Below are 12329 nucleotides of genomic sequence, written 5' to 3'. Positions count from 1 at the left end.
TAAAACTCAACAATAGAAGGACAAGAAATAACTTTTTTGAGTACTTGCTATGTGTCATCTTAAAATCACAAGTCTGAAAGAGCTTAATTGCACCTAGTGAGTCATGAAAGTGGGATTCAAAGCCAGCAGGTAGTAAAGGCACATTTTTCACACAACTAATAAATCCAACACTGTTTTGCAAACTTAAAATGCCAGTGAGTAATGGTGAACTTCAGTCATGGATAGGACAAGAGGCAGTGGCTTATGTTGCAGATGGAGGTAGCCAGGAAGTAGAGGAACTGATCAGGTTTTCTGAAACCCTAAAGAGACTCGAACTGCTCTGTTCTTCAAAGATTTACTTTACTTTTGAATACTAATGTCCTAGACAGCTCCACACCTTGAAAGAGATTATGGGCTTATTAGTCTTCAAATCAGGTTTGGAGAAGGTCTGGGTGAAGTGAGAGGGGAATGGTGGAAGTCTAGAACAGAGATCCATCCATACAACTGAAGACCCCAGGAACCCCAGTGCTCAACAGGAGAGGCTTACACTGACAGCAGATACAGTCAACACCTTTTCTCTATAACAAGTACCCTAACATCTAGTATCTTTAACAAAAGCTCCTGATTATCCAGTGTTGCTGCAAAAGGAAGGTTTCAGGGATGTGACCCTTATACATTAAATGAGTCTGACACGTAAGAGAAATAGATCAGTAAGTGAGTCTTCTTTTAAAAAGGACTGTTTAGAAATCATTTACTACCCAGATTAACTTACCTTTTGAATTTGACCTGTCCCTTGAGATACTGGAATAAAATGAGATATTGCAACAGGATGTGTCGGCGAAAGTTACTGTCGCTCAGTTGCAAATCCATCAACTAGTTGAAAAACAAGCACACACACACAACACAAAACACATTAAATTCAAATTCTTCCTAAAGGTACAGGTATGCTATTATAGAAATGAAAGATTTTAATAAAATATTCATCACTGAGGGGCTCATTCAATATGAGGCATTACTGCACAAGCCCTAGGACAAGGGAGCAAAGGCTTCAGATATTTTAACCATGAGATATTTATGTTGGCAGATAGCAATGTTAGATCAGTGGTCCTGAAGTCAAGATAAAGCAAAGCAGAAATATACTTAGGTAAAAGTATGGCTGCCACTTTCTCACATATAAAGAAATGATGGCTAGAGAGAGGTCCATATATAGATAACAAGGGATGCTGGTCATTTTTGCAGCCCTACAAAGTGCCTGCAACAGACCTGCGGCTCGGTAATAAGAAATTACAAGTGAAAAACCATCTGTGAATTAAGTGGATTATTTCCTTCTATTTTAAACAATTTTTAAAAAAGATTTTATTTATTTATTCTAGAGAGGCAGAGACACAGGCAGAGGCAGAAGCAGGCTCCATGCGGGGAGCCCAATGCAGGACCCGATCCGGATCCCAGATCTCCGGGATCACACCCCGGGCTGAAGGTGGCGCTAAACCACCAGGCCACCTGGGCTGCCCTCCTTCTATTTTAGAGAAAATAATATCATACTTGTATTATCACAGAATCTGCATTAGAAAGGACTTGAAGGTCCCTTATGAGGAAGTTTTAAAATAACTATGTCCCTGGATGTTTTCTAAGAATGGCCTCCACTGTGAAGGCAGTCATTCTCATTATATCCCTAGAGCCCTGAAGCAACGCTGAAGTCTTTATCCACAAACGTGTGCTGCTTTGGCCTTCCAGAGCTAAAGCAACAGTGAGAAGCTGCTTATTTTAAACGGATGACCAACTTGCAAGTCACCCGAAAGTCCTAGGAATGGAATGCAGTTGAAGGTCCCAAGTCCCTTTGGCTATGTTTCCATCTATTTAACATTCACTGGCCACTTCCTCCGCCCCCCCCCCTTTTTTTTTTTTTTTATTGGAGTTCGATTTGCCAACATATAGCATATCACCCAGTGCTCATCCCGTCAAGTGCCCCTCTCAGTGCCCGTCACCTAGTCACCCCATCCCCCCGCCCACCTCCCCTTCCACCACCCCTTGTTCGTTTCCCAGAGTTAGAAGTCTCGTGTTCTGTCACCCTCACTGATATTTCCCACTCATTTTCTCTCCTTTCCCCTGTATTCCCTTTCACTATTTTTCATATTTCCCAAATGAATGAGACCATATAATGTTTGTCCTTCTCCGATTGACTTATTTCACTCAGCATAATACCCTCCAGTTCCATACACATTGAAGCAAATGGTGGGTATTTGTCGTTTCTAATGGCTGAGTAATATTCCATTGTATACACAGACCACAGCTTCACTTCCTCCTTTTTAAATGCAACTGGCCTAGGGTGCTGTGCGTCACCTTTGAGACACTCAGTCTTTGATTTTGCTATTTATCATCTTAACTACCCCATCCCAAATTGAATAGTACAACTCCCCCACATCCTTTCCTGCTACTCCTGAGTGACATCATTATCCCCATCTAGGCTCTCAAGTTCCTTGACAGCTCCACAGACAGGTACAGCCTCTACTGTGGCCCCACTGCCATGGCCAAAAGCTCGAACAGTTGCCTTAGCTCTGAAACCCTGAACTCTCACTACAGCTCCCATTCTTTTAGTCTCCCACTCAGATGTCCCAAGACCTGAGACTTTCAGTACCCTGGACCCTCTATTTTCTACCGGTCAGTCCCGTTCTGTTTTCACTGTAACCCTATTTTGGTTGAGATAAGGGGTCAGCAGACGTTTTTTAGCAGTAAATATATTAGGCTATTTGAGCCAAAGGGCATATTGTAAGATACTACACACATACTTCTGTAAACACATAAAATGTAAAAAAAGACAAGCAGTGGGCCAGATTTGAGCTGTGGCTGCAGTTAGCTGACCCTTGGTCCTGACTTTTTGGTTTATCTCTTCTTTGTTTGACTTTGAACACTTTGTTGCCAACTTCCACAACACCTTTGTGCCACACTTCCAGCACATCACTGCGCAAACCGGCAACCCCAGATCAAGCTAAGTTACTCAGTGCCCCCTAAAACTAAGGCTTCTCGTGCAGGCTGCATATGGAGCTACTTGAAAGAAAATACAAACCACACAGTCTGCAGATGGTAGGACCGCTATGCTACTGCCTCTGACTTAAAACTGGTCTCTAATCAGCGATCTTTCTTTATTCTCCAAAGCTATTATTCTCTTCTCCATAGCAATTACTACAAACCCTTTCAACTTATCACAAACATTAATTACCCTCTCATTCTCAGTACATAACCACTGCAACCTTCAATGAGAAAAATTTATTAAACTAGAAGTTTGAGCTTTCCCCACATCCTGGTTTCCTTTTTCTCGACATCTTCATTGCTAAAGGCAACCTTTCATCTGGACATCCAAACCTAAGTTAACTGAGTCCTATCAGCTAACTGTCCTGGTGCCTGTACCTTCAATCCTTTCTTCTTTCCAAGCTCCTTTCCATTAGCAATTAAGCAACTTCTCTGAAAGAGATCGTCAGCCTCCCCTCATCCTCCCTGAACAGCCAAACATCTTCAAAGAACTGGCTACATTCACCGTTTCCAATTCACCCTTCAATCTGCCACGATCTGTGGCTTTCTGGTTCACCAATTCACTGACCATGTTTTTGCCAAGATCACCAACGACTTATTTGTTGTTAGATCCAGTGAACGCCTTCTCCACCCCCCAAACCCTGCTTGGCCCCATGAACACTTTCTTTTAGAAGTCCTCATCCTACTTGATATGCTTGGCTTCCATGAGGTATATTTTTCTAGTTTTCTCCAATCTCATTGGCTATTCTTCAATCTTCTTCCTCTCCCCTACTACCCCACCCCTTAAACTTAATTGGTTTTTCTTCAGGATTCAGTATGATGTTTTCTTCTCTTTCCACTCTATATTTTACCTTGAATTATCACATACAAGCTGATAACTATACTACGTACCAAATCTATACTCTCATCCTAGATTGTGTTCCTAATCTCCACATCTATATACTTAAAAAAGCTACTACGCATCTCTATTTGAATATTCAACTAACACTTGATCAGATTTCATGTTCAAGGGAAAACACACCAATTTTCCCCACAAAGCTGCTCTTCTCCATTGTTGGCTAATTCAGTAAGAGGCTCCAGCATCGATTTGCCTAGGCATCTCTACAAAGACTGCTTGGAAAAAGCATAACTATAAACCACAGGAGCAAATCTCTAGTTGGGAGAGTATTCGAGAAGAAACAGAAACCAAGACTCTGCACCCATAAGAGACTGGCCTGTTTGAAGACCTTAAGTAGTTCAAGCAGTCGGGAGTGAGGACAAACAAGCCTCTTGGCTTGAGGAAATGAACTGAAGAGGCTAGGTGCTGTGTACAACTCTTCATCTACCTCAGGCTTTAATTAAGTCTTCCGCATTTACTTATGTTGGAAGATATCTTTGATGGGAACAATGGACTGAAAATAGGAGTTAATAAGACATAGAATCGGAGGTGGGAAGGGACCAGTGTAATCATTCAAGCTAACATTATACTTATGAAAACTAGGACTTCTGCAAGACCACACAGCTAGTTAGTGACAGAGCTGAGACTAAAACTGACACACTCAACTGTACTTTCTTCCACAATGTACATTTTCTAGTTCTACTTTTCTTTGGTTATTTAAAAAATTACACCATTTACATCATTCAATGGATCAAGTATTTCTCTGTTGTCTTTGTTTCTAGAACAAAGGGCCTTTTATCATCCTTAGCTTTTTTTCTTTTTTTCACATCTCAGCTCAGGCGTCAGCACTCCTGATTATTATTCTAAACCTATAAAGGATCATGCTAGTCTTAGTTATCTTTATGTTCCTGTCAATAAATTGTACATGTAAATAATAGTCCTCGTACAATTAAACTGAAGTACGGGATCTTCCATTTCCGTCACTTTATAGAAAATACTTCAAAAACCTGTACTAGAAAACATATTAAGAGCATTCTCATTAAAATATTACTAATCTGTCATCATTAACACATTAGCTGTATCAAATTTTCAAATTATGAAAAATTTAAAATTTCAAAAAGGTACAGTTAAGTTGTATAATTCATGTCCCCTATCCAGTTCTATATCAAATCCTAACATTTTTATTTGTTCCACATTTGTTAAATAGTTATTGTCGAAACTAGTGAAGCATCCTCTGTAACCTCCCTCTTTCCCTCTACTATGGTAAATGCTACCATGTATTTGGTGTTTTATGGTTCTAATGCACATTTTACACTATTGCTACATAAATAGGTATCTATAAATAACATATTGAGGTATTTTGCAAGTTTTCAAACTCTATGCATATTATTCTGCAATAAGCTATTTTCACAGGACATTATGTTCGAAATTTATACAACTTAATACATGTATCACTAGTTCAGGGGTTAGAAAATTTCTGTTAAGGGTAATCAGTAACTTATTTTAGGCTTTGTGGATGATACAATCAGTCTCCATTCCAACTACTACCTGCTGCTGTGGCAATGCAACAGCAGCCACAGACAACATGTGGATGAATATATAGCAGGGAATATATAGCAGCTCCAATAAAACTCATTTATAAAAATAGGTGATAAGCCTGATTTGCTGACCTCTGCTCCAGTTAACTCACTTTTTAAAGAGTGCTTTGTAGAACTGTACTATGTAAATTTACCACTCAGTCTCCTGCTTATGAACATTTAGGTTGTTTCCAAACTTACACTTACAAACACATAATTTACAATGAATCTTCTTATGTATTTCCTTGTGCATGTGTATGATTCTCTAGGGGCCACATCTAGGAACAAAAGTTTTAAGTTTGCTAATTATAAAACTGGTCTGCAAAGTGGTTATATCAATTAATACTTCAACTAGCAGTATTTGAAAGTGTCCTTTCCCACACCTTTGCCAATACCATTTATTGTCAGGCTTTACTGTTTTTGTCAATTTGGTAAGTGTGAAACAATTATCTCATCATTTTAATTTCTTTGGCTACTAGAGATGGTTAGCTTTTTTATAAGCTTATCAGCTATTTAGATTTCTATATCTGTAAGCCACTTGCATTTACCATCTTTCCAGTTTTCCACTAGTTTGTCTATCAACAGAATGTTCAGAATATTAATCATTATGCAGATGATGAATATCTTCTAGTTTGTGGCCATCTTTTTACTTTGTCTACAGTGTCTTTTACTATTCAGTACTTTTACTTCTTTATATTAAACGTATCGGTCATTTCCCTCATGACCGGTGCTTTTTTGTGATTCAAGAAATCTTTTCTTACTCTGAGTGTACATATTTTATGCTTTTAAGTGTTTCAAAGTTTTGCTTTTCTTATTTAGACTTTTAATTAACCTAGAATTGACCTTTGTGCATGTAACAAGGTCTAAACAGGATTTTATTTTTCCATATGGATGAGCTGTCCAAGCAACATTTATTAAGAATAATCCATCTTTTCCTTGCTAATTTGTAAATGTAACTTCTCCCGTATATCAAACTTTCCAGTTTGTGCTTTCCATTGTTCAGTTTTTTCCCCTTTATACCTGTACTAATAATTACTTCACTGTTTTAATTATTAGAGCTTTACAGGTTTTAATACCTAATAGGGCAATTGTTTCCAACTTCTTCCAATTTTTCTTACTTCCTCTTGGCTTTTTTCAGAAGAACTGTAATATCAACTTTAAAAGTTTCCTCAAAAAACATATTTGGATTTGATTCAAAATACACTAAATTTATGTGGGGAAATGACATTGGGTTTTCCTATCCAAGTGTAGTCCTACCCCTCCATCTTTGTAATTTTCTACACAAAGATTACTCTTAGGCATTAGTTTTCATTGCTAGTTCAACTTATATTTTGTAATTGGTTACTTACAGGAACGCCACTTATGTTTCTCTCGTAACCTTGCTGAAGCCTCCTTAATCCTACTAATAGTTTGCTGGTTCTCCTGGATTTTCTCTGTAGCCAATTATATTGCCTTCAAATAGGGACAGTTCAGTCTTTTCTCTTAGTAATTATAACTCATTTCTTTTTTCTTACTGAAATAACTAGGTCGTCCACTACTATGTTGAACAGAAGTCTAGTTAGTAGACATCCATGCCTTGTTTTTGAATATACTAGAAATAATTCTAAAAGTTTGATCATTATGTATGATACTTGCCACAGGGCTTTTTATTAATCCCCTAGTTAGGATAATCCCCTTTAACTTCTGATTTTTGTACTGAATATTAGATTTTACTGAAGAATTTTCTTGGCATCTGAGATGATTATACAGTTTAAAAATATTTAAACCTTTAAACCTTAAGGCTGTTAATTTGGTATTACATTAAGCTTTCTGATAAACATACATTCCTAGGATAAATCCTATTTAGTCTCTACTTCAAAAAAATAACTACTTTTGATTCGTGAGTTAAAAAAATTTTTTTCACCCTTACTTGTGAGATTGATATACTTTTTTCCCCTGTTCTGTCCTTTTGGGATTTTATCTAAAAGTTCTATCAATCTCATATTAAGCAATTGGTTGCTTTTGTCACCTAACCTCTGAAAATTTTCACTTAAAATAAGAATCATCTATTCCTGGAATTGCTGATAAAAAATCTGAACCTGATGTCATTTGAAAGGTGTCATTTTGACTACAATTTCTCTAACAGTTACTTGTTTATTCAAGTTTTCTATTTCTTTGTTTGAGTCTATTTTCTATTTTCTTTGAGTCTATTTGGTGACTACATTTTTCTACAGATTTACTGTTTCATTAGATTTAAAAAGGTACTGGCAGAAGTTGTTTAGAATACATTCTCTTACATATTTTCAGTATTTCTGTATTTTCAATTATGCCCATTTTTATTATTTATTCATCTTACTAATATGTTTACTGGCACCTTTTCACGTTTTTCCTTGGTCAGGCCTGCTCTATAAAATTTTTATGGGGATGCCTGGTGGCTTAGTGGTTGAGGGTCTGTCTGCCGTTGGCTCAGGGTGTGATCCTGGGGTCCAGGGATTGAGTCCTGCGTTGGGCTCCCTGCGAGGAGCCTGCTTCTCCCTCTGCCTATGTCTCTGCCTCTCTGTTTCACATGAATGAATAAATAAATAAAATCTTTAAAAAATAAAAGGATCTCAGTGTTCCTCCTAAGTTACAGGATAAAGAAAAGTACGTCCATGGCAAAGCAGGAGATGTTACCTGTCAGTCTTTTTGCTATAGTTAAGAAGGTTACTTAAAGGTATGGTCATAAATTGAAAGATTTTCAAACCTGTACTAATATTTTTAAGGAGATTTAGTGGACTTTAATATCCCTCATAAATACCAAAAATTTACATTTTAAATTTCTTTCCTTTAATACATCTAATTAATATAAAACACAAATTATTTATTTTAGCAAATATAAGACTTCCTTTCAAAAGCCTAAATTAACTAGAACTTCCTAAACAATACAGATTATGTTGTTACCCCTACAAAGATTTAGGATTACTTAGGAAAGACTTAGGAAACATGGTGAACAACTAAGTTGTGATTAAATAGCCAATATCTATTTATTGATTTTCATAAACCTCAGACAATACTGCAAATTATGTGACTCTACTGAACACTCCTATGCTATCCAGTTAAGTTTCAAAAATCTGTATTTTTCTTAACAAACTTCCAAAGAAATTTAGATCCAGATATGGAAAGAAATAAAAAGTACCTAACTTCTATATAATTCCTACATGTTTTTAAGTCTCTTTGATTATATATAAACATATTTATCCTTCAGAATACTCAAGATGATGAAACCAATATGTACTTTAAAACATACTTGATAAAATTATTTTAAAGACTAGAGTTTTAAAATTTTAGTATTGTAATTAAACATACTGTTTGATATATTAAAACATGTATATTAAAGTATATTTAAAACTTAAAAACACTTAGAAGAGGAGACCTGATTAACTGAGAAAGACAAAATTAAGTCCCTGGGTATTTGGTCCATTCTCAAGGGTAATAAAATTTCCTTGCCTTCCATACATTCTATCTGGTGGTAGTAATCACTGCCCTCATCAAAGCACATTTTCTTTTCTTTTTTTAAATTTATTCATGAGAGAGAGAGAGTGAGAGTGAGAGTATGTGTGTGTGTGTGAGAGAGAGAGAGAGGCAGAGACACAGGCAGAGGGAGAAGCAGGCTCCATGCAGGGAGCCCGATGTGGGAGTAGATCCTGGGTCTCCAGGATCACACCCTGGGCTGAAGGCGGCGCTAAACTGCTGAGCCACATGGGCTGCCCGCACATTTTCTTTTCAAAGAACTCTACATTTATGAATATACTGACTACTTTTTGCTTTTGTGTAAATCATGATATGTAAAATGAGTTGAGAGCTGTCATTTCCGGAGGAGCTAACATTTTAATGTTAGTACTAATAATTATTAATTTCTATTAATAACTAATAGAAATGATTACTAGTTTCTATTACTCTAGCTAATGACATAGCAAGGTTGGGCCATTTCTCATTCCATCTTTGCTCTTATCAATTAATCAGTCTCCTCTGCCAACTCTTTTAGACTTTGTCCTTCTTCAGAATCAGGCTCCAAATCCATGGCCTATGTTATACTGGTAGGGTACCCTTTGTACCCTTTCTCTACCCCTTCCCAGATGGCTGCTTGGCAGCACCAAAGAACAGACTTTTTTATCTTGCTTGCATAACCACAGCTTGACACACACAGAGGGGATTCTAAAAATAATAAAGAGTGAAGAGTATGCTATAAATTTTCCAATATGCTCAATGATATTTAAACAGCTACCCTACTTGTCAGACCTGCAAAGTACAAAAGTGTCACAATAAAGAGCACAGCTCATGCCTCTAACTTTGAGGACAACTTCAGATAGATTGTATTAATATAAAAAAGTTAATCATATAAAAAGGTTTCAGTAACTGCATTTATCTTTTCAGATGGTTGGGTGCATCCCCACATGCTAAAACTGACACAATGTCAGCAAAACACTCGAACTGCAAAGTTTGTAAAGCCCTAAAGATTCATCAGTGCTTTCACTGCCCACGGCAGAGATAGGCAAGCATCCAAATAAAATTCTGGAAAATAAAGTAACCCAAAAGTTTGTACATAATTCAACTGAAGTGTCTAGATACATTGTCTTATAGCTTATACCATAGTGAGGTCTCCCTACTCGTGAAATCTTAATGGTAAGCCAATTACGTTTCCATTTACTTTCCATTCCTAAGTGGCCACCCAAGGCCCAACACTGATGTTCCTTTTGTTTGGTTATTTCAAAGCCCAAATCAAGTCTGTCAAACCATTCTAATCACAACTGTGAAAAGCCCTACCAGATGACTCAGATGGGCGGTATCAAGACAGAAGCCTCAATGACTGATTTTACATCAAGGTTCATTAGTGGAAGACATCACTCCAATTCTGCTGAAGAGTTGCTGAGTTCTTATATGATTTTTAAAATGTAACACTTTCTTCCATCTTGGAACTATAGGAAAATATCAGCCTCGCCCAGTTAACACCTTTTGCTATTAACTTTTTTTTCCTCAAAGGTACAGGGACCAACAATCTAGTTTCTATTTAAATTTCAGACCATGATAATGACCTACAAGAATTTCATGGTCAAGTACTGGAATTTGCTGGAGGGCTGGCTCTATCTCTGGCCTGCAGACAAAGAAAACTCAAGCCATATTCCAGAGCTGTCTAAAAACTTCCCAGACCTGTTGAAAAGGGGGTTCACATGAAACAACTAATGAGACAAAATTATAGGATACAGATTAGCCTGCTTGTTCCTAACTAAGCTATGAGTCATAAAGGAATAGGCCTATTTTTGCCTTCACTGCATATTCAATCTTGGATACTTCTCAAATGGATACAGTTAGTACAATTTAAGGCAGAACAACTTTCTGCCAAGAACTTTTTTTTTTTTTTAATGTCCAAAAGTCTTCATCTGAGTTCTTCACACAATGCAGAGACTGGGCAGGTTGTTAATTTTCTTTTCTCCATGAACAAGAATGGCCTTAATGACCACACTAGGATTAATAGTGTGAGACTGTGGGCAACCACCCTGGTAACTGCTGGCTGCCACGTATTCCAACTGATCTTTTCCATTTGGACACTGAGTCTCAAATGTACAGGGAAGAGGAGTTAGTATTGTGAAGAACTGGGCAATCCCGGTATCTATACTGAGTTACTGGTAATACTTTTTATGAGAACTCAAAGATACCAGAATACATTCCTTTAACTATCATGTTAATATCATGGTACTTAAATATTTTAAAATGTTGGTTCTGCTTTTACATGCTACATAGTGGTGAAGAAGGAATCTCTACAATACCAGTGCCTTTCACAGGGGTATGATAAATTGGGACAATTAGAGGTGAAATCTTCCCTTAAAATTTCTGAGTGTGAGCCTGGACTAATATTAAGGAACAGGTAGTTCTACACTGAAAAAAAAAAAAAAAACAAAACAAAACAAAAGGAAACAAAAAATCCAAAAGCCCTCAGCACTATATTTAGTGACTGCTATTCCTGGATTATTTTACTCTGCTAACAAGAAAACTGTGTTGTTAGAACTTAGTGTTTGCAATCATACCCGAGCAGCATAAAAAAAGTGGCCCTTGAAAATTATAATACCACTTTGTTTCTATAGGAAATATCTCTCTTTGAGAAAGAAGTATGATAATTCACAAAAACACCTATTTTATTTGTAGAATCGTGCCTACCTGTGGTTACCATGTAACTGGACTGTCTATAACTACAAAGGTTGTAACATCCTTTCCATACACTGTATTCTGATTCTCCCTCTCTAAGGAAAACTAGGATCACATTCATGTAAGCAAAACAAAATGCTTCTGGGCAGTAACATTTCCATCAGATGTGTGAATATATCAAATGGATTTAAAATATTGTATAAAGTACTACAGAGATGTGAAAGGCTTCTTTCAGTGGAACAGTAGAACTTATAAAATAAAATGGTACATACTTTTAATGCTATAAGTAATGTACTACACATATTTTCACTTGGATATTGAGTAGTAAACATTGGAAATACACTGTAAAAATGTGAAGAATGTACACGAAGGGTTCTTATTCAGATCTAAATTTAAGATAAAATTGCTACGTAAGAGGCAATAGAGAACTGATGATACAAAACATTACATGCTTCACATTCTCTTTGTTACAATTTTCTGTACCTTTTTTTCCCCATATTTTAAAGTATGAAGCTTCTCAAAGTTGCTTTTACCCCTCATGGTATTAAGTTATGGAATTCCAGAGCTTAACCCTGGAAAGCTCATGCTCTCCTAACTGCTGATGAGAGAAAGTTCACAAAGAATCAATAAGGAAGCTACTCAGAGAGCCAGTTCTGGGAAAGTGGTGAATGGAGACCAGTACAAAAGCACAGATTTTACACTCCATGGAA

The 12329-nt window shown here is 36.9% G+C and overlaps 1 protein-coding gene across 1 annotated transcript in view; it reads right to left on the bottom strand.

Annotated features, from left to right (window-relative positions):
* The window catches only part of THOC1 (THO complex subunit 1), a 54271-nt gene that overhangs the window by 13400 nt on the left and 28542 nt on the right, over positions 1-12329 (bottom strand). Inside the window, exon 12 of the mRNA XM_077900206.1 lies at positions 752-852. Within this exon, the coding sequence (XP_077756332.1) occupies positions 752-852 (101 nt within the window). The remainder of the gene's footprint in view (positions 1-751; positions 853-12329) is intronic.

This window comes from Canis aureus, chromosome 6, assembly GCF_053574225.1.
Source record: "Canis aureus isolate CA01 chromosome 6, VMU_Caureus_v.1.0, whole genome shotgun sequence".
Classification (NCBI taxonomy): Eukaryota; Metazoa; Chordata; class Mammalia; order Carnivora; family Canidae; genus Canis; species Canis aureus.
This window is presented reverse-complemented; position numbering and strand designations above follow the sequence as displayed.